At 38.2% G+C, this 23,468-nt stretch overlaps 1 protein-coding gene across 3 annotated transcripts in view; it reads right to left on the bottom strand.

Annotated features, from left to right (window-relative positions):
• Positions 1–382: 382 nt before the first annotated feature.
• The window catches only part of ACSL4 (acyl-CoA synthetase long chain family member 4), a 40,797-nt gene continuing 17,711 nt past the window's right edge, over positions 383–23,468 (bottom strand). The window contains exons 3-17 of one of the 3 annotated variants that reach the window (XM_040614481.1): positions 20,936–20,982; positions 16,923–17,441; positions 16,441–16,618; positions 14,548–14,657; positions 14,319–14,457; positions 12,748–12,898; positions 11,462–11,585; positions 10,605–10,676; positions 7,674–7,813; positions 7,045–7,217; positions 6,773–6,847; positions 6,354–6,545; positions 5,686–5,800; positions 4,821–4,978; positions 383–2,804 (exon numbers count right to left, since the gene is read on the bottom strand). In XM_040614481.1, the coding sequence (XP_040470415.1) occupies positions 2,647–2,804; positions 4,821–4,978; positions 5,686–5,800; positions 6,354–6,545; positions 6,773–6,847; positions 7,045–7,217; positions 7,674–7,813; positions 10,605–10,676; positions 11,462–11,585; positions 12,748–12,898; positions 14,319–14,457; positions 14,548–14,657; positions 16,441–16,618; positions 16,923–17,273 (2,136 nt within the window). In that variant the 5' untranslated portion in view covers positions 17,274–17,441; positions 20,936–20,982 and the 3' untranslated portion in view covers positions 383–2,646. The remainder of the gene's footprint in view (positions 2,805–4,820; positions 4,979–5,685; positions 5,801–6,353; positions 6,546–6,772; positions 6,848–7,044; positions 7,218–7,673; positions 7,814–10,604; positions 10,677–11,461; positions 11,586–12,747; positions 12,899–14,318; positions 14,458–14,547; positions 14,658–16,440; positions 16,619–16,922; positions 17,442–20,935; positions 20,983–23,468) is intronic. The other 2 variants (XM_040614482.1, XM_040614483.1) reach the window with 2 other exon arrangements.

The following is a 23,468-nucleotide window of genomic DNA, read 5'->3' as shown; positions in this document are numbered from 1 at the left end:
TCTCCACAAGCTCTGTCACAAAATAATTTAGAATTCATTAAAAATAAGGATAAAATTCTTACCAAACTGCAAGTGTTAGATTTGCAAATAACCCCCGTATTTGAAGGCAGCCTGATGTAATCCTTCCCCTTCTCCAAAAATGCCCAAAAAGCTGATGTGTATCAAGTTGTCTTTTGTGACACATCCATGTTTACTTTATTTCTTAAAAGAAAAGCCTAGGGTGGGCCTAGTTTTGTTCTCAACGTCTGCGCATGTACTTATTGTTTCTTTTGAGCAGTTCTTCTAAGTTTGCTCGGTGTCAGGGAGAACATGAGGCACTCAGCAGTAACGAGAGGCTATCTGTGCAATACGCAAGATCTTTCAGAAAACAAGACTCACAAAGTTGTTGAACCATTTAAATTGTATTCCACTTTTGAAATGTTAACATGGTGTATGTATATATTGAAAATAGCAATCCTCAGTCAACCAAGACACAGAAGATACCTGCAGTCTAGATAAAATACATTTCATATAAATACATTTATGGTTTAAAAAAAAAAAAGTACAACCTGCTCACCGACTTGAGTGCAAGTAACTTTCTTACATGTATTTAACTTTGTGATGCTAACAGGCTGACTAAAGGCTATTTAATAGTGACCAATTTTGAACACTGAAAAATTGGTAACGTAGCTCCAGGACAGTCATTTAAAAAGCTGCTGCTGATACAGAAGTATTTCCTGTTGTCGTAAACCAGCTATATGTGTCTTAAAAAAAAATAATTATTTTTTAGAAAAGCTACTTCCTCCGTCTTTTTAGTGACTGCTGTAGTTCCATTCACAACTAAGACAGTCAGCTTCATAATCACATTTTCTTTTTCCCTTTCCTTCCCCAAGGCTCTTGGAAGATGAGCTGGCAGTGCTCTGGACTGGCCAGAGAAAGTTATGCATGGGGAAGTTTGAAGTTGGTCCCAAGAAGGGATGGTTTAGTTAATGAGTATATAGCCATGATTTATTTTTGCCAAAATCAGTTTGAACTGGAAAAATGAAAAATACACATACATGCAATAAAGGAAAAACTTGCCCTGAAATTGCAAGCTAGTGTGTTTCAGAGAAGCATCGTACAAAATCTTTTACTTTCTGTACAGTGACAATACCAAATAATTTTTCTCTTCAACCATCATATACACAACACAAATATTATGAATAGAAATCTATAAATACTTTAAAATGAATTTGTAATATATAGCAGTTGAGGGCCACAGCTGTACAAAATGTAAGCAACATATATAAAACGATTAAGAAAGTGCAAAGTAGAACAGTATCAAGAGCCTCCACTTTTTTACAGCACTTATGGTTCAAGTGTGAAGAGCTAGCAGGGATGCGGGAGCTCAGTTACAAGTCAAAAGAAGACACAGTACAGGATTCTGCACACAAAATGATGGACCATTAAATTGTATCTTCCCATTTCTTCACACCTGTGACTTCCAGTTAATAAGAGAATGTTTTTATAATGCATTTCTGTAAAGAGTGATTTGTCCCTTTTTACAAGTTCCATAAAACGAAGATCCCCTAGTCACAGACTACTTTTCTTTAAGTAAAACAAGGCTACATGGGGAAACTACCGTTGGGTTTTGGTTGCCTTGTTATGCTTACCATATTTAAAAGGTGAACGGAAATACCTTTCCATAAAGTGAACACTGGTGTTCAGAACCTGATCCTCTAAATTACATACAGGTAACCTGTACCGTTAGTCACATGTATGCGAAGGTCTAGAGGATCAGTGCCTTAAAAATAAAACCACCAATCAACCCTCAACAAAATCCAAACGAAAAACCGCCACAACTCCTTTGAGCTTCAAATCTGCTTAGACAACTGTTTGCCAGTCGAGAGGCAAGTTTTGCATTCTGCATTCAGGTGATGATTTCTCATCAGCACCTCCTGTAGCAGTGCAGGTCTTTGTTTTCTGTTATGCTGTGTCCTAGTGGAAAGCTCTGCTTCAATTAAAATACAGTTAATTCAATGCTCTTGAATGAAATTTCAAATAACTTTGTTTAGAAAGCTTTTCAGTTCACCTTTATTTCAGTAAGTGTACTTTATATTCCTTTTTAGGCACTGTAAATATTCAGGAAACTAACTGATGTGCAGAAGAGCCCCTCCGTTCTCAAGCTGTGTGTTATTAGTGATCTCTAGCAAGTTCTTGACTAATGTTGTCATCTTGGTTTTGTTTTTAAATGGAGAAGGGTAGACTCCAAATACTTTTTTCCTTCCCTCAGTGAGTATCTTACTATGACAGAAGAATCAACACAATTACATTAATCTTTCTCTTTGAAATACAGGCCAGATTTCAGAATGAATTAAAGAGAAATTGCAAGCAGTCTGAATATGCTAGAGAAACAATAATAATAAAATTACCTGGTCATACTGCTTCACATAATGATGTCTGTCTCAAAACTGGAGATGATCACGTGAAACTTTATGAAGACCATAGCATCTAATCTGCTAATAATCAGGAATTTGGAGTCTAAGATATTCTGTTATACTCCATAGAGAGTACAGAAACATCCATCATTTGGTGTATTTTCTGCACATGTGGTATCTACAGTATACACAGACATCCAAAGGCATGAGAAGGAACCATCTGCACAACTTTCTGGTCAGCACGGCTTGTTTATTTGCCTCCGTACATTCTTTCGATGTCATTGAGGTAATGGTTTTTCAGTTCTTTCCTTTTCAGCTTGAAAGCATCTGTTACTAACCCGGTCTCCGGGGTCCATGGTTCAGGGCTTAACCGTACTTTGATGGGTATTTCAAACCTTTCTAATTTCACTGCAGGGACAAGAAGAAACAAAAGCTAAATGAAATACTAATTCATGCTACCTAAAAATCTAAGGTGAGCACCCTGTAGCTTGTATAATAGGGTGTCCTACTTCATGAAGTAACTTTACAGAAGGGCCACAAGCAAATTTAATCTTGTACCGCTGCTGAGTGCTGGGTTTAGTGTGCAAATATTCTAACAACACTTAAGAGCTGTATTGGATGGGACAGCGTAAAAATTAAAGCTTGCAACAAAGGAGTTTGTAGCCTGAAGATCTGAGACTACTGTCACAACAGGATACACGTAGAGTTGTATCTTTACTGTAGGAACATAGTAATAACTCTATTGACTCAGACTAAGCTGTATGTGCTTCATATTTAAATTATAATGAAGTACTTCTGTACTTTCTGTGGTTGAATGATTCCTCCACCCCTAATTTTTCCTTCCTAGGAGTTTTAGAGTTCAAAATAAAGGGACTTCCCTGGATTTCTTACATTAGTCACCTACTCGCCCTTCAGCGAGAAGCAGTGGCTTGGCACGTTCACCAGCCCCACCACAACCAAAGCTGCTTCTATCTCCCGCCCAGGCAAGGGGCCAAGGAGGGTTAAGAGATGGAGGAGGTAGGTAACTGCTTCGGGGAGAAGGGCAGGGACATCGGGAACAGGGCAGGGAGCTGCTGTGTGTGTGCCAGATGTGATGGACTTTGCTGCCAGCTCCTGCATGTCGGCCTGTAAGGGGATCCCACACGCACAGACATGCAGCTCAATTTGTAGGACACCTGTGGCAGCACAGCCTCCAGGATCACAGGATCATTTAGGCTGGAAAAGACCTTCAAGATAAAGTCCAACCATTAACCCAACACTGCCAAGGCCACCACCAAACCGTGTCCCTAAGCGCCACACCTGCACATCTTTTAAACACCTCCAGGGATGGTGACTGCACCGCTTCCCTGGGCAGCCTGTGCCAGTGCCTGACCACCCTTTTGGTGAAGATTTTTTTCCTAATGTCCAACCTAAACCTCCCCTGGGTGCAACTTCAGGCTGTTTCCTCTTGTCCTATCACTTGGCTTCTTGGCCAAACATAGGATCTCTGGCTGTAAGTCTGTCCCCAGGAGCTCTCCTGTCTCTCTGACTTCAAACTGGCAAGGTACTGCTATTTAGCTATATGCCTGCTTATGATGAGGACGCATGATCTGCTAAAAATGAGAACAATCTCTTTATAATAGTTTTTAAAAAAGTTTCAAATTCATTATCTCTGTGGTATATTACTACCCAGAAGGTACAAGGAATGTGTATGCATAGTAATTTGCCTAGTTCATGATAGAAAAACACTGAAATGTTTAAACCCAAGTCTGAGACCTATGGATTGATTTATTTTTTTTAAGGCAAGACTTAATAGTGTCTTTCATTCCTGGTTTGTTTTTATTTTTTGGTTTCAAAAGGCAGATTCTCTAAAGTTCAAGAGGCAGTGCTTACTGTGTGCCTATTTCCCTCAGATACAATGTTAAGTGCTTAGAGACTTTTTCCCCAGCTAGTTTGTTAATTTTTTGGCCCTGTAAAGGGGCTTTCGATCACTCAGTACTACAGCAAGGAGTAGCAGGCTTTTAAGCCATTACAATCACAAGGATCATGGTTGTTCGAAACTGTCAGGGACGAAGTTGTGTGGGGAAAAAAATATCTGAAATCTCTTGCTTAACTAGTTTTCTTACTAGCAAGTGTCTTGTGACTTTCCTTCCAAACTGATAGCTCTTTTGGATCTTATTTTAACTATACTAGACAAGCAACCTCTCTCTAGAATTTAATTGGAAAAAAAAATCTGATTTTTTTTAAAAAAAAATGACTAGAAAGTATGTCAATTCCTTGGATAACAGGCAACAACTTGATGTGGGTCTTTGCCTCTGATATGAAGTTGTGGCAGATACAGAGGCAACAGGAAGAAGGAAGAGCAGTTAGGATAACTTCAGAGGGTAAGATTTTTGCTGGATAAGCACTGTGAGATTGGCTAGCGCAATACACCGCTTTACTTACTCTTGTTTGCCACTTCTTTAATCTCTCGCAGTATTTCAGCTTCCATTGTAGGATTGTTACAAATATCTACCCAGGTTCCGCTGATGCCTTTCTGCTCGGCTAATGCAGTCAGCTTCTTCTGATTAGGGACCACAAAACTGATCACGTAAGACTGGTCACTACCACAGGATGGCAAGAGAAAGAAGGAAGAAAAACCCAAACAGTTGAGGCTTCCATTTCAGAACATGAAATGCTTACTTGATGTTAGATACGCAGATCCAGAGTGCTTTTTGAACTGTAGTTGTTTCCCCATACAGCATCCTTCTTGTATATTCAGTCTTAACAACTGATGACTTACCAAAGATACTCTAAGTTGGTTTGCAGCGTTAGGTTTTATCAGTATCATGCTTTGCGGTAATTTTACAAGTGCACCTCTCTGTTTAGCCTCCCAGCTACAGCTACTGTTTAGCTAGGTCTCTTCATGTAGTGTGTTTAAGTTGAGGGGAGGGAGAGGAGGGACTGGGACAGTTTCCCAGACTCAATGGAGAGCTTTGGATCAGGTACAAAGTGTCCAGATAAACTTTTCTCTGGTATTCTGACAGAAAGCCGTAATAGATGCTAAATATAATGATACTGTTTGGGGATGGGATGGAACTGGAGTGGATAGGAGAAACGCTAACAGAAAAACATTGGTAATTTCTTCCGGTTTTGGGAAATTTTGGTACCTGTGCTACTTCAGGGATAATGTTTATAACCTGTGCTCTGGTAAGGGGGGGGTTGTTCAGTTGAAACCATGGAAAACTATAATGTATCATCAGAGAAGTGGGTCAGAGCCTATATTCCATGTTTACCCTAAATGGAGTTTCTAAATTAATACCACTCTTACCTTTTGGCATAAGCACAGATATTGTCAATCAATGGACAGTTCTTCAGGGCTGCCTCTACTTTGCCGAGAGATACATATTCTCCTGCTTGTAGCTTTACCAAGTCTTTCTTGCGATCTAGGAGTTGAGGGGAAAGGGGAAAAAAACCCCAAACTTGATCCATTTAAACTTTCGCATTTCTACAGACTCGTTTGCAAAGCCACTAGATACGTATTTTGTGCAATGCTATGCAAGATTCTTAATAAACATGAATTAAAGCACCTTATTAAAACTTTTAAGCAGCTAATAGCATGTACGTATTCTGCCAACTTTATAAAGGCTTCTATAAGGTTTATATAGCACTATACTTCTTGTCACACAACCTGTACGGAAGTGATAGGGACTCCGATTTTAAAGCTTTGTAATTGGTACCAAAAATTAATCTTACATTTATTCTTTAAAGTCCATGTGCTAAATTTAGATAGTGATAATGTCACAGGTAATGGCACCACTTCCAAAATTTTCCTACAGCTGTGAGGACTTTTGGGAATGTGGTTTTTACACTGGGATTCTGCAAGCAGGTAACCTTAAGTAGATTAGCCCTTGCAAAGCAGCAGGGTTAACAGCATGCTTATAATGATGTTTAGTCAAGATCTTGTAATAAGTGATGAGATCAAAAATTGAGACCCACCTATGATCTGCAGACACCCATCTGGATGAAATTCCCCTATATCTCCTGTACAGAACCATCTCTGACCGTTCTCGTCAATGGAGAATTCTTCTGTTGTCTTCTCTTCATTTTTAAAATATCCCATTGAGACATTAGGTCCACCAATTACAATTTCTCCTCTAGGATTAGGCTTGTCTTTATTAGTATAGCCCCCTGAAAACAAGAAAATCCCCACACAGTTATTTTTTAACTTGTATATTCTGCTGCCAAGAACGTATTTTGAAACTTCAGTCTTGGAAGTTAATGCACACGAATTGATGACTATTATCAAAGATACACAATTACTTTGTATGCTACACAAGCTAAGCAGGTAGGCAAAGAAACCAGCTAAGCTGTGGTTAAATTAGTTACTCTGAAATAAAAACACTTAATCCTCTCACCTTCTTGCCAGTCTCTCAATTTTATTTCGCAACAAATAAGAGGAGCTCCAACTCTGCCTGTGCTGTAATCAGCCACTTAGGGAGAGAAAAAGGAAGAATACAAAGATTTTGTTGTTTGAAGTATAAACTCAAACCACATATAAGGCAGTAGCTTATCTCGGGTTACTTTATTGCAATTAAAAACTACAGCTATTTTGACCTTAAAAAACCCCACAAACCCTCATATCTATCTATACCCTTAAATTGTCTATTTCCAGAAGTGTTTTAACTACCTTCTGTAATTGTTCCAGCTCCGCATGTTTCTGTTAGTCCATAGCCTTGACCAACAGGACAGCAAAAACAGATGTTCATGAATCTTTGTGTTTGAGGCGAGAGTGGTGCTCCTCCAGAAAGCATCATACGGACGTTCCCTCCCAGTAGTGCCTTTACTTTTTTAAATAACAGTCTTGAAAGAAGGAAAAAAGCATTAAATTTTTCACTCTGTTCACTTTTATGAAAATGGAAAGACACAAACCTTCCTATTTGGAACACCTTAAAAATTAACTCTGTCATTATTCACAGATTTTAGTGGACAGCAGGGATAATAAAAAATGTTACCTCTTGTGGAACACTTGAAGATGGCAGAATTCCTGTAACTTAACTGAACAAACATTCCAATTTTATTACTAAATAAAGAAAAGAGCAATGGAAACCAACTAGTCATCTGTCCTGAAGATTAGTCATTTCTACCGTTAAATATCTTACCCATTTCCAGTAAGAACTTGGATTATTTCAGTTAGTCATTAGATTATATTTGCATGTTGGATGAGAACTGTCTGATGTCAGATCGCTTAGATGATTATTCTTTTAGACTGTCAAGTCACAAGGAAAAAGGTACACTTGGACTGAGAATTATACTTACAAGTTGCACAGAGGCGCATCGTATCCCCTCTTGATTTGTTCCAGTTTGTAGTCATAGCCTATCTTGAACAGAGTTCTCTGAATGTAGTTCATCTCTTGAACTTTACTCATTACGTTTTTATAAATTCTGTCCATTATTTCCTACAAAGTGTTAAAAAAGCAAGAAAAATTACCACACAGAATAGGCTAGCACGTATAAATTAAATTCCTTGTTAAAAATAAAGTTATTTAAAAACAGTCTTCCTTTAAAATGTCTGCATCGTTGGTTAGGCAATGCTTAACTGTAATGTTTTTAATGTGTGATCAATTACTCAATTTATAGACCGTCACAGCTTGGAGCTATTTGAAATGGGTGGAATGAAATATCAAAAATGCAGCAGAAAATTAGTGACTTAGCCTTACTTTTCTCTTCTCACAGCAGTATCACTAGAAGGAAGAACCCTCGTGCTGTAGTACACGCCTTATATTAGAAAACTTGCCTTCAATTAGGCAGACAGGTTAAGTCAAGGGCAAGTAACGGAGTAACCATTGTGGGTCTTAAGGCATTCTGCAGTAATTCCTGGTACCCCTTGCATTTCTCAAATGGCTGTCTGAACCTTAGATTTGGTGTTAAAATACTTTCCACCCCGCGTTCTGAAGAAGTCTTCTCTATCAACCACAGCTACAAATCTTGGGTAACATACCATAGCTTTATTAACACCTTAATCTGTACTTAAAACGTGACAAACTGATCTAGAAAATTTTGAATTCAAGCTTAGCTAAATCCCTTTGCTAATGGTGGGTACACACCATGCAAGACCTATCGTGCTTGGTCTCGATGCTGTACTTTATCCATGGCAATTGGTAAGCCCGAGGGAACGAACTAAAGGATTTCATTTCACCACTGCCTTTTCCGAGAGGTTTTTCAACTTTCAAAGCAACATGGCTCTAGTAGTTAGTTACTTGACAAAAAAACCACAATTCTGTCATCGACAAGAAATTAATTTCCATTAAAATAATAAGCTTATGATCACTAAAATACACAGAACTTAAAATAAATAGTGTTCAAACTGGTGAAGTACTTAACAGAAGTTTAAGGATTGGCTCTGAGTTTGTTACAGAGCACAATGCTTTGAAATATTTATGTGCTTTCTAACAACAGTCAAATTAAAATTGAGAAGAAAGCTATGAAAATGATGAAATATCAGAGATCAAAATATTAAAGTCTTAGTAGAAACAACTCTCATTACTGTTTTTGATTAGTTCCTTCAGGTTTCCGTGATTGGGATTTAGACAAACTAAAATTTCAAAAAGACCATGCGCAATTTTCAGCACAGTTTACCTGCAGAGTATCATCTAATATTCCCAAAAGCCAGACAGATATCTTAAAGCAGAATTAATTGTACCTTTTTTGAAAGAATACAGAGGCATGACAAGGTATTCATAATTACAAAGGCTAGAAGGGACTATTAACCCTTATTACAGTGTTCCGATTGTATCAAGTATTTAGAAATACTTGTGTCTCTGGATTCTGTTAGAATTATTTTCTATTTCATTCCTTATACATTCTAATCACTGGTGATGTTACAATATTTTGACAATTAAAAAAATAGTTCTAGAGAGAGAAATATTTATTAGATGACATTATGGAAGTGTTGTTCCTGCTGGGGCTTTCTGAAGGTTTTTCCTCTTTGCTGTAGCTTGTTGAACTCTAGATCCTATACGCTGTCAATTGAAAATGGATCATCAGTTTCAGTTTTGTTTTTTCTCCAACTTCTTTGTGATAGTAAGTCCGTAGAATTGAGACATTTAGGTGGGTTCAGCATTATCACTGTTCTGCAGTTCATACGAAGCTGTCTGCATGTGCCAAAAAAAACCATACCAAAAAAATCCTTCCAAGAGGGATTATGATTGTATTTAAAATTTACATGTGTTTTGTCAGTAGTCTAGCATTTGAATTTCCCCCAGGAAATCAATTTAAATTTGTATTTTCCAAAAAGCTGGAGTTCTCAGACATCATAATTTTTACTCAATTATCAAGAAAAAGAACAAGCCTATATACATGACTATTATTTTATAAAACAAAAAAATGCGAGCAATTGAAAACTCTTGGCTATTCATAAAAGGTGCTGCAAGCAACCAAACCCAAGGAAAGCTCACTGTTCTTGAACCAGGTAAGATCCTCCTGCTCACACACCCCACCACCACGTGGCAGAAGCTGGTGCTACCAGTGTGGTGAGCCACAGGTGTGATACAATCATAAAAGCAGCCCATGTGATCCCAGGACATAGGAGGAAGGTTTTTGCATTAGAAAGACGCAAAGTCTTGTGTATTTTTCAGACAGCACTAAGACCTTGTGGAATGCAGAAGCCTGGTCACCCAAAGCCCATCCTAAGTTACAAAATCAATAGGAGTTATAGTCACCAGATCATTTTTTCTTGCATGAGGAGACCAAGCATGGCCTGCTCACCCTAAGAACAGCAAGAACGACTTTGGAGACAAGCAGCTGAGACTGAGCACGCCGACAGCTATGGCAGCGCAGCCTCACTTGCCGAGTTCTGTAACTCGGCTGATATCCTTACGGTGACCATCTTAGCCAAAGCCACCCGGCTTTCTCCCTGTGCAAAAAGAAGTTTCACACTGTGAATATCAAAGACTTTCTGCATCCTGTTGTTGTATCGGTAGCCCGGTAAAACTTGTAACTAGTAAAACGTATTTACAGTTTTGGATCAAAAAGGGTCTTGGCTTTAGCACACGTTTATTCTTGTGCTTATCTGCAGCACCAGTACTCAGTTCAACTAGTGACAACCAGAATTTCTATATTCTCCTTTTTCCCTATTAGTGATAGTGACTTACATGTGAAGAGGGAAAAAAAAGTGTCATTAAATAGATTTTTCTAGCAAGATAGGAAGCATCATTTTTTTTCTAAACATATCTGCTTCTGCATACTTACAGGCACAGCTGCCATCAGTGTAGGCTTAAGTACAGTGCAGTCTCCTTTGCTTCCCTTCTTGATTTTACTTGACTGTAACAAGGAAAAATATTCATTTATGAAGCTGAACACCAAGCAGCTCTTTAGAAGAGGACTTAAAAGAGGGACCTGTATCAGCTTGTAATTTGTTTAAATCTCTTTCCCATCCCTCAAAAAAATATTTCCCGTGTAAATTCTTTTTTTCCCCCCATTGTGATGGAAAAAGTAGGTAAGATTAACAACAAATTCAACCAAAATACTAGATGTTTTACGAGCCCAACCTGGTTAAGTCCACTTTTTATGTCTTTCTCTCGCTTCCTCCCTCTAATACTTGCTTTCCTCCATCTTCCTCTGGGAGGTTTTTTTTTTTGCCTGACGCCACCTCTATACCAGCAAAACATACAGAACATTCTTTTCCAGCTTAACTTGCTCTTATGTATCTTGATTGTTAAATGGAAAAAGGGCTAAATAGAAGATCTACAGTAACTGGATGAAAAACTGATAAAGTGAGACCAAACCCTTAAAATCACTTCAAAAACTCTTATGTTCAGCTAATCTATCAATAGCTGTTTTTACACTGATATCCAGTGGATAACGCAACATACATTTATTAGGTTTTCTTTCAGATTTCCTAAGTATCATAAAAGTAAAGGTTTTAATAAAAATTCTATGGTATGACCTGCTGCTGTAGTTCATCTGGAACGTTTCTGAAAAGAAAACTACCGTTTCTGTAGCGTGTCGTATGCGCCAGCGTTTCTTTAGCGAAAGAGGATAGCTAAGCAAGGAGGACGCAGACTGCAAAAGCTGAAGTTTGCTTTTGTTTCCCTCCCGCCCCTCACCTGATCTGATAGTGTGAGCGGAGAGGAATAGCCAATCCTGCAGCCGTAAGTGATGCAAGAAATTTCTGCTGTCAATTCTAATACATGGGCCAAAGGCAAATAACCAATGTAAGTATCCTTGGGTCTAGGAAAGGAAAGGATTGTCTATAATTAACAATGATGCACAAGCGGATGGAAAATACTAACAGTTTTATTGTGTGCTTAGTTGCTACTGTTTGCAAGAGATGGATCACAAGTGAGGCTTCTTATTTTGCACACGAGAAGGGTGTGATTTCAAATCACAGTTTATAAACAAAGTGGGGAAAATCCTACCTTACGGAAATCGGTATAAATTACAGGATTTGCCTTGTTTTCTAGGAAGTTCAATGATTTCTTAATGTTCCACTTTCCTCTCCTTGTGGGAAATTTCATCCCACGTACAAAATTAAGGATGAAATCACTATTTTAAAATAATCACCAATGGTTTACAAATCCTTGACAGTCATCACAGTATCTCCTTCTAAAATATATTAGTAGAAAGAGAGCTGATTACTGAAGTACTGAGGCTTATTTCAGGAGATAATTTCTCAAGAGATTTCTCAGCAAGAAACTCAGAGCTGTCACTTAACAGAAGCTTTCAGCATCAGGTCAGAACTGGGTTTATATCCTATCACAAAAGGAGTTTAGCAACATAGCTTATTCCAGCTATTAAACCCTTCGTGAATGCAGCGACACATATCCACATTCATGAAAAATTTCCTCAAAATGTTAACATGAGGGAATTTGCAGTTGGTTTTACTACCATTAAGGTGCAATTTATTACTTTTCTGCTCACTTAGTGAAGTGTACTTGAGCAGATTCTGCAGCATGTGCACTATCCATCCAACAGTGGTGTCTCTAGACCAGTGGAAGCGGTAGGCTCTGACATACTTCCTGAAGTGCTTCTAGCTGCCTGAAAACATATTAAAAAAAAATTCCCAAGTTTGACAAGATGAGGAACCTCCTTATCTGGCGGTACCTTCTGATGCACAAGAGCGCAAACATCCATCACAGACCTAAAAGCTAAGGGTAATAATAATAATTTAAAAAAATATATGTAGAAACAGCACGTGAGATGAGCTAAAGGGCATACTTTTCAAACCACAGGGTAAATTCACAAACACAAGATACATTTCTTATAAATTAAAAGTAGTAGGCTCACAAGAAATTGGTAACGCCCAATGCCAGCAACAGGCCTTCTATTAACTTCCATCTTTCAGAGGTTCTGTTTTATCTCCCTGTACACATGACAACTAAGTGTTTCTTACCCCAGTCCAGGTATTCTCTCGCACTGTCCTGTCATTCCAGCTATTAAGTTTTTATGCATCATCATCACTCCTTTAGGTCTCCCAGTAGAGCCACTGGTGTACATTACTAAAGCCAAGTCTGTAGGAACAGGTCTGCTTGGCAGAATGCTTGCTACAAAACGCAGGAGGAAAATGGTTATTGATCCTTATATACTTTCTAAATTGTTATTTCTGTAATTAATGTGACAATGTAATCAACCAGTGTGAAACAGGTGCCTCAGCAAGGCCAAGCACAATGTGCTGCTAAGTGGTCAGTGGTGGATGCAGAAGTCAGTGATGAAGAGCGGAGTGGTCTTGTTTTTAAGGGGAAGGCAGATTTTGAAAAGAATGACCAATATTTGGGCATCTACACAACCTGGGTGATTCTTTTGCCCTTACATCTTACAGCTGACTGAAAGTTTCGCAGAAGCAGCCTTCTGAAGGCCAAGTAAACCTGTCAAGGGCAGTGAAGGGGAGAAATACAGTACTGGAGAGAAACAACAGGTTGAGAAAAAAAACCAAAAACCCAATGCCCCAGAAAGCTGCAAATCAGCTTTTCTGTCAATTACTCTTCCAAAATCAAGGCTGTAGAGCTAAGAATTTTATTTTTTTTTTTAAAAAAAACGAACTTTCCCTCAGCTAAGCTGCTAATTAGTGGAAAAGCAGCAAGCTTACAACACTTGACTTTTGACTTTTGTTTTAATCCCTTGGCATTTATTCTTAGGATGAAAATAATTTGCTTTCATGGCTTTCACAGCTAGAGAGGCAACAGAAGTGTCTGCAAGGGAAGCAGTTTTTTTAGGGAAAAACCACCAGAATAAACCAGCAGCCCTCAGGGTAACTGCTGGTTCCTATGCCTACCTTAAGCTGATCAAAAATAAACAGTTGTAACAAATGTGTGCTTCCCTGCAAAAAGCTATTTTGCCAGTTTATCTCCTCTTACTCACAAGAAAGGAGATCTGGCTGAGCACACACTGCTGATTTAAGGAAAAGAGGTGATCAGGGTTCTTTTTTCCTTCTTTAAAGCAAATGTTTATAGTCGCTCCTGGCTGCCCATTGTCAAAAGGGATGCAATGGTTATTCCTCTAGCCCGAGGTGCTTTTTAGCTACAGATTGGTTAGGAAAAAAAGACATTTCCAAGCCAATAAGCAAAAAAAAAGCCTCATGTGCTTTCTCCTCTTTTCTTAGGAAAACCAGCGAAAACAGGATGAATAAAAGGTAAGAGTAGCAGAAAATGGAACGCTGCGCTACATTCTAGTTCACTTCCTAAAACAAAGTTGGAGTCTTAAAATTTATTCTGGTTATGAAATTAAAAATACAGTTTTATCCTGAAACAGCTGACACTTTAACAAAGGTGCAGGACAATAAATAGAGATCAAACAAATTTTCCATTTATTTACAAGAAGCCAGAGGGTGAACTGGCAATCTGCCACTGCCTTTGTGTTAGAGACCTGCATGGGGTGTGTTTTTTTTCTCTACGCATCCCTCTTAACCTAAGTCTCATTTCACTGTTAATGTTGCTTGATTCGTTCTCTGAGAAGTGATTCACTTACAGTTTTCTGGTTTGGCTCCCAGCTCTTCTACTGTCTGCATACTATGAATCTCCACATTATCAGGGTATTCCAATTTATTGATAGTCTTCTTGTCCACATAAATGATATGTTTAAGACAGGAGACTTGTGACAGGGCAGTCTATAGGAGAGAAATGAAATTTTCAGCACCGAATGCACTGTAAAATTATTATAGGATTGCTTGTAGCAGGTGAGGTTGGTAACAAATTACCTTAAGTTTGCTCTCAAGAAGTTCTGTGCTAGTGACCAGATATGATGCTCCACACTCATTGAGACCATAGGTTACTGCCTCTTCACCCAGAGTGGCATACAGTGTAACAACTGTTACAGTAAGGGGAGGGAGAGAGAACATGAAAAAAGAAGGTTAAAGTAATATTAAATGCAAAAGCTCTTGCTTTAGCTTACTGGAAAGCACTGCAGGAGGAGAGGGGGAAAAAATCTGCTCCATGGGGAATTTTCTAATTTGGAAACAAAACAGCTTTTTAATTTCTCCCTATCAGAATTTTATGCCACAAGAGACCTCTGGAACGAGGTAGATGGCTGTATAGGAAGCATTTCTTTACAGATCAGGTGGTCAGACGCTGTGACAGGTTTCCTTCGGTCAATTCCCCAAGCCTGTCACTGTGTAACAGGCATAAACGGACAATGCTCTTAACAACGTGCTTTAACTTTTGGTCAGCCCTGAACTGGTCAGGCAGTTGGACTCCATGATCACTGTAGGTCCCTTCCAACAAATATTCTAGTGTATAGAAGACATCATCAGAACAAAGATATCCACCAAAACCCAACAGTAATGCACTAAGCAATCACAGAGGAAGCAACTGAGAATGCGTTCTGCCCTGAGCTCTCTTTGCAGCCAGAACTCGGGGGAGAGGTGACACTAAACGTCTCAGGGCACCAGTCACGGCTTAAAGCTGTGCACTTCTACAAGAAGCTCTTTCAGCAGCGTCAGCTACTCTGCTTGCTCCCATGAAATTACTGATGGGGGCAAGGCAGCGAATCAGAACGTTCTTCATGTTGCTAGATTATTTTTAACCCTGCCTAGCTACAGTGATGCTGTTAAGTGCCTCACAGGCACTAAGGGGTTCACCTCTTCCCATCATCTCTCTTGAAAAAAAAAATCTTACTTTAGTATTAATCTTACTTTAGTATTGTCTGCTGTCTCAAAGTCTAACCTCCAAAGATCATTAATCATTAAAGGAATTTAACGTTCATGTGGAAGGGACAAAAAGAGAGTAATGTTATATAGCTGATTCTTCCTGCTTCTCAAAACATGAGGATCGAGACCAAATGAACCATCCTCTCCTCTTCAGCAGCAATGTCGCCTCTTCCTTTGTTGCCCTTTAGCAGCCTGTCTGCATACTCTACTGTATGACCTTCTCACACGGTCAGCTACTACTAGTACTACTGGAAGAAGAAGAGGGCAGCCTAGTGCAAGCGAAAACATAAGGCGGCAACAAAAATAAGCTACGGGTCCTAGTGTGTTGTACGTGGACTGGGCATGTGAGTGCACAGTAACCTCTGCCACTTCTTGGAGAAGTTTGTGTGCATTAAGTCAGATCACAGATTTCTGTCAGCTTAAATAACATTTCAAAAAAAGAAAACCCCATATACATAATTGCAATCAACTTTTAGCAGCTTAATAATGTCACCAGAACCCCTCAGACTAGCGTATGATTTTGATTACTTTACCATTCTTCTCTCTTCTAATAACCATTTCATGTTTCGGATGCCTAAGTCAGGATACAGACAGAAAATACTATAAAAACATTCCCCATTTTGGAGGGAGAAATGCAACTACTGACACCTTCAAAGTATTTTTAACATAATCTTAATAGTAATGGTACTGTTCTGTCATTCTAACATCTAGCATGTTACTACAATAAAAATCAGAAAAAATAGTCTCAAAGTACAAGTTAATTTTAGGGATCTCCACAACGCACAGAGTAGACTGGACACTTCTAAGAATCAGACCACAGGCAAAGTAAGTTTATGGAATTCTTATAACATCAGTGACAGGACTGGGAGATTCAAAATGCTTAACCACCAAACCAGTAGTGAGAAAGGGTTCTAAAATACAGGAGAAGTAAAGTTCAGCACTCACGTGGAAAGTTGTACTTGAAGCAGGTTAGAGCTACAATCATCCATTCTGCTCGGGTCTCACAGAAAATGACAACAGTGCTCTTTGGGGTCAGTCCCATGGCAGTCAGGCCACTCCCCAAGCGATTCATTTTCTCATTTACTTCCTCATAGGATAACCATCTGTACGCTCCTAAAATTAACTGGTGAGGAAAAAAAACATATTGTGATGACAAGAAGCTGCTGGTACAACTCTACAGGCTTATGTGCGTCGGGGTCATAACCCCACAAGCACACACACATAAGCTGTTCATTAAAAGAAAAAAAAATTGCTTTCATTTTGCTTGAAGTAAAATAAATAGTGCATCCTTTACTCTGTTATTCTTTAACAAGCATTAAAAGGATGTTTTATATCATAAGGTGATAATTAAGAAAGACCTCTAAGGAGACTTCCATTGTTGAGGCTGATGCAAAGCAGCTCAAAACCAAGTAAGAATTAAGTTTTACCTTTTTGAACACTTTCCCATTTGGTTGCATTTCATTTTCTTCACTCAGTATTTCTCTGGTCCCGAGACAGTCCTTCTTCCCAAATTTTGCTAAAGCATGGTCAAACAACTTGTCCAACGTGTCTGCTCCAGGAATGTTTATGTTTGCTAGTGAGTCAAGATGAGTGACAGAACGGTAGGGGCTCCCAGGTTTGTCCGAGATGGGTTTAGCTTTTAAACGTTTTGCCATAGCCTTTTTCTTCTTAGCATTGGTAAGAAAATACCATGGAATAAATACAAGCATACTGTACACAGATATTAACAAGTACACAGGCAGCAAGAGAATGGCACATACTTCTAGCCTAAGTTTCATTGCAGGTATTTAAAAAAAGACAATCTCTTATTGTGTTCTGAAGCAGGCAAGAGCAAAGCAGCAGTGCAGTATGGTGTAGAAAGAAACGACAGTAAGTGAAGCTTAGGTTGTTCTTTTTCAGAGCAGCTGCTAAAATTTTAGTAACCTTTGAGAGCCAACAGTGGACACCTGTGGGTGAAGACCAGAGCCAAGCAGGGAGCAGGGAAAAAAAAAAAAAAAAAGAAAAAAGAATTAAATTAGTACTATTGCAGTCAATCCATTAGTTTTAGTCCTTCTAAGTTCACTTCAAATGCATCAAGACAAAGGAGACTGAAGTAACTGATTTGAGGCACGTACACTGCATGGTGCAGCAGCGTACTGCTCTGAAGACAAAAGAGGATGCATCTTTTCCGTACTTGTTTGTTGCATCCACAAATATTTACTTTTCAAAGACTCTTCCCCCCTATCTCTGTTTGAATAGTTCAGGGCTGTTGAGACGAAGTCTGTCCTTCACATCATAATATTGTGGTTAAGCTACTTGAGTAATGCTACAATTGCTTAATTATGGGAAAGGTCAACAGTTGTTTTCCCCCTAAATATTTGTACTACAGAGAAAAGATACAGTAGATTACTGCTTTTCAGAATATTACATCGATTTATACTCAGATTAAAATGTATCTTGATGCTGAGTCTACATGTTGTAATCAAAAAACTATATAATATTCAAAACCTGATTTATTAACTTTGCCTCTTATTAACTGAATTTCTAATCTATTACTTTTCAACTATGAATATCAGACACTCGGAAAGGGATTACACAGCTTTGCTTTTCCCCTCCAACAACTAATTTGATATATGCATTTCAAAACTCCAGGTATGGAAACTGAAATCCAATTTGACCAATTTAATCCAACTCAAAACGAAGCACAATTTGGCAAAATTTTGTCTCCATGTCAGAAATCTTTCCTCATTAAGAACTGGGCCTGAATAAAGACCGAAGCTGAGTGGGGAAAAAAGCAAAAGCATCACAGCAAGCCACAGCTGTGGCTAGCCCACTGCTCTGCAACGGTACCTGCAAAATACTGGTTCTTATCTTCATCCTGATGGCATGCAAACACATCATGAGCAATGCACACAGCAGGAACAGTAAAAGCACAGGTGCACTAACAAAGGAGCAGCACCTCAGACACGTAGGGGAGTGAGTAGCACCGACTAGCTTATGGCAAAGCCCAGTCTTTCATGGACAGAATCTGACAAGCAGAACCCAAGAGAGCCAGAGAATGTTCACGGCTCTATCGGGAATTAAAAGAAAGTGGGTATACCTCAAAATGTACTTCTGTGCACATATTTGGCACCCTCAGGTGCTAAGAGGGGCTACAATTAACAGTTCAGGTTAAATAAGACAACTGCTACTCACAGCATTAACAGAAATTTATTAATAGGCTGTTGGGTTTTTAAGTAAGAATTCCAACATCTGCAGTTGTGATGTAGCCAGTATCAACATTTATTGTAATGTAAGATTAAAAGATCTGCGGATACTTGAAATAACATGATCACCACATTATTTTTTTTAATTAATTTTATAGAGTAAAATTACCATTGAATGACAGAATAATACACTAAACTAAGCTCAGACTTGTTCAGGGAAAAAAAAAAAAAGAGTATTCTGCATATTCTTTTTATTAAAAAGTGAGTGTTATGTTCTTTTCAAAATGTATATGCTTATTCTATCATTTTATTAATTTTAGGAAAAATGTCCTCACTGAAAGGGTGGTCACGCACTGGGACAGGCTGCCCAGGGAGGTGGTGGAATCACCATCCCTGGAAGTGTTTAAAATACACATGGATGCACGGTGCTTAGGGACACGGTATAGTGATGGACTTGGCAGCCCTGGGTTAACGGTTGGACTTGATGATCTCGGAAGTCTTTTGCAACCTAAATGATTCTGTGATTCTGCTCTAGTTAACCTCATCATCATCAAGGGTTCAGCAAACAGACAAACCTCAGCAGAAGAACAATCATTTCACTTCCCTAAGCTCCAGTTCTCTAAAATGAAGGTTTACTGCTTTATATTACAAATTTGTATGGTATTTTCATTCCAGTTAATTCAGTGCTCCAAAAGCAGAAGTTAAGCTGTATTTAAAACAAAAGCCAGCCATAGTGCTAAGATTACAGTAAGAAAACCTCGGTGCATGCCGATGAGCCATGATGCTACATGTTAAAATAAACCCACAGAGAACTCACCCCGCTACTCGCTTCCCAACAAAAAACATATGACCAGACATGATGACTTGGATAAAAAGCAGACTTTGTTGGACTAATGCAAACAATCTAATATAATGAGACAGTTACTACAGCTTTTATTCAGGCTGAGTAGTACCTTTTTCACTAGTCCTGCTGGTAAAAAAAAATACTCGCTAATAACAGAGATCTAATTTAGAAGGGGAGGAGAGTAATGGACTCGTATCTACTTAAATTTTTTAGCCAGTGTTCTGGGCTGACCCATACTATAAAAAGAAATTAACTTCTTCATTTAATTTAATCTCCTGCACATTAATTTTATAACATATTTAAGCAGTTTAGGACTTATAACACTGTATAACACTGAAAAACCATAAAATTTTCAGAGTATTTTCTGTGTACATGTTAGTACAACAAAGAACTGAAAATCGTATTTTCATATACTGAATTCCTTACTACTTTCTAATGACATCTGTATTGACTAATGGTATCTATAAATATATACTTATTGCAATTATCATTTTTCCACTGGTATTTTCCACTTTTGCTTATTGCACCCAGGCAGTAGTGAACTGAAGTCTCTGGGGTAAGAGCTGTCCCTTTTTTTTTTTTTTACCGTATCTAAAAGGATCGGGACCTGCTCCTCTTGTCATCTAAGCCCCAATAAGATGCAAATAACACAATAAATTATAGCAGTACTGTCATGATTTAAAGAATTATTTCACGATATCAAATTCATATTTTATTACTGATTATCAATACTGAGTCTTTAAAACGGAACTAGGTTGCAGAATGGATTGCAAGACTGTGTGTGAAGAGGACTGTGTTTGAAAAATTACATCCTACTGATGTTCTCTAGTAATCATTTCTGTGTGATGAAATGTGTGCTTTTACACCTGAGAGCAACTGACTAAGCAACAAACTTCAATTCTATGTTGAACACTAACTTAAGAACTTTTACAGTTTACTGGAACAACTTTCTAACATGCTAACAAACCTCATCAGAATGTTCAAAATACTACCTGAAGTAACAAAGTAATGATAAAAAGGTCTTTTTGGGAAAGCATGTTTTGTCCTAAAACTGGCACCCTGTTGAAATCACTTTTAACATTTGAATTTCAAATATGTGCATAAACCCACTTTGTAAATTTGCAGCCAAGTTATGCTAATGTTCACATTAGCAAAAGTTAAAAGGTTGCATTTCCTGTATTTTGAAATTTCAGATTTGTTTGAAATACTTTAAGAAGTGTTTAAAAAAAAGGTAACCTCGAAACATTTTAAATTACCACAAATGTGTACAAATTAGCTATCTTGACAAAAATCAGCTGTAGTTCTTAACAGACATTACAGTAGGTCCCAAAAAGACAAACTTGACTTTTTCCTTTGAACATGTTCATATAAAAACTGACACATGCACACACACACAGAGAAGTATACTCACAAGGTATCTGATGGGTATGACTGAGTTTTTTTCAGTGTTGTTTAGATCTATATTAAAATAGGAAAAAAAAGACAAGTATTAGAAGTTGGGAATTTTTTTTTGCCTTGCAGAAAGGAGGAATCTTTAGAATTTCTACCTTAATGCTCCTAAAGAAGAGCAGCCTATGAATTTAGACAAAGGAGGCACAAACTATCGATACAGGAGGAGAGCAATGATATTATTGGAAAAGGTGAAGCTTGCAAATTACAGTGCATAAAGATGAAGCCCAACCTCCTTCCCCTGTTTAAACACGTAAAGCTATGAACAGAAGCTTACTGTAATTAAAAAAAAAAAAAAAGCCAAGATAAAAGACTTTCAAGATTCCCTATGATCCGTTGGTCTGTTCTTCTGTCTCGGGGCAGAAGCAACAAGACCTTTATCATTCTTGGACGGAGGAGTTACCAGCAGAAACTGTAACTCGAGGCTATCTGTAGCACACACTGCCCAAAGAGTCATAAGGAACATGAAGCATCGTTTGGGTGTTGAGGGAAGAGGAGCGTTTACAGAACAAAAGCATGGTTATGTAGGCTGCAAGGCTTCACTGGTCCCATGACAAGTGAAAAAAAAAAAGACGCCTATATGTAACTATACAGATATGGCTTCAAAACGTCTAGTGCATGATCGTTCTCTTGACCACTTGGCTTTATAGACAGAAAGCTTTTAAATGATGTTTAACTAGTTATATTTTATTAGCCTTCCCCATAAGTCTAAGATTTCAATCAAGATACCGGTTTTCACAGACAGAAGCAGTGTTAAACATCCCTTATGAAATTCCCCTACAAATATTTTCTCTTGAAATATGAAATAAAGAAGAGGCCCCATAATGTTTTTAGTGTTACTGGCACTTGCATGCAGCTGTAGAAGGTCTTCATCCACAACAGGACCATCCCAAACTCATGCCAAATAATACCATATTTTAAATATAATGCGTACCAGACTGACATACTGAACTTGCAAACGTACCTTCATATCAATTCCACTTGGGCAGAAGCCAAACTTAGCTACTTAGACTATACCTTATCCCTTCAATCTCTTAATTAATTAAGACTTTGAGAGAAACAATGAGATGCAGTGTTCACATTGATGTACCATCAAGGAAATCTTCAAGGCAAGCCAAGTATATATTACTAAAAGTACAACATTTACGTTCTCAGTAAACTTCCTCTTTCCTCACAAAGAAAAGAAAACTTAGCACTCATGAGAAATGTCACTGTATCAAAATAAACCTGTTATATAATATTAGAATATTTAGAATATGTTACCTCTCTTAATTGTGCAATGTAACTAGCCTATTTAGATGCTTATCTCTCTATTTTGGAAATAGAGAGCTTCCAGTTCTTAGTGCAGGAAATGCACGGTCCCAGCAGCAGCCATCACTGTGCGTCAGGCATGGCTACAGTCTAGAAAAAACCAAACCAAACCAAACTAGATGTAGTTTCTCCCCTAGGTAACTGTCTTCAGCATCTCCAAAGGATTTTCCTCAGGGGAATAAGCTTCCAGCAATTTTGAAATGTTAACTCTTTAGACTAGAATTTCTTTATCGTTTGCAACGATCTGTTACAACGTTTGTATTACAAACTCATTCACGAGGTAAATATTTTCCTTATTACTATGTTATATGCTGGGAGTTTACAAAAATTCTACAGTCCAAGCTTACTGCAGAACACAAATAACCAACGTGAATGCTGATACAAGCGCTGAGACTATACTTGACTGACTGCCACAGATGGGAGAGATGCTCTCTGAGTATAATCTGACTTTGATATCCTCAATTAAAAGCTTCAGACACAGGTAATATGCAACGTTCTACTCTCATCCTGCAGCCAGGGCCACACAACACAGGCTGAAATCAGAGCACAGGTTCTAGAAAAGGAGAGACACTCCTCTCTTCATAATTTTTCATTAATTTCACTGAAAATTTAAGAAACAACTGGCAACTATTTTTTTTTTAATGTAAGAAAATAGCTTTTAAGTAGTCACAAAAGCTTCCTGGACTACATAAGGGCAAAAGCATGTGTGGGGAACAGGGAGAAGTTTTATGCCTCTGGAAGCAGCTATTCACAGAGGGGGAAATGCCCTAATCTTCTCTCCATTTAACTACTCGGAACAGAATCAACTTATCCAGCATTTGCACACACTATTAGAATTTCTTAGTCTAACTCAAAGCCTAAAGTACCTATACATAGACATTTTATCATATGCAGTTTAATTTTAATAAGGCAACAAATTATTTTCTTTGCTAAGAAAGGCTTTAATTAGCACAAGCCCAAAGCACTGTAAAAGTTTAATACTGAAAGTACATGAATAACAGTGTTTATTATCCTTCCTCTTGTGTTAAAAAGCTTGCCAGGGACCCAGAGTACTATGCAATAGCACGATTAGAAGAAAACATACTTCTTTATCTACTTCAAACATTAAATGCAACTTTTAAAGCATCGTTTCATTGTGTTAGGAAAGTCTTCCAGTAACAAAGATGACGTTAGACAGGAAAAAG

Source organism: Falco naumanni, chromosome 14, assembly GCF_017639655.2.
Source record: "Falco naumanni isolate bFalNau1 chromosome 14, bFalNau1.pat, whole genome shotgun sequence".
Lineage (NCBI taxonomy): Eukaryota > Metazoa > Chordata > Aves > Falconiformes > Falconidae > Falco > Falco naumanni.
This window is presented reverse-complemented; position numbering and strand designations above follow the sequence as displayed.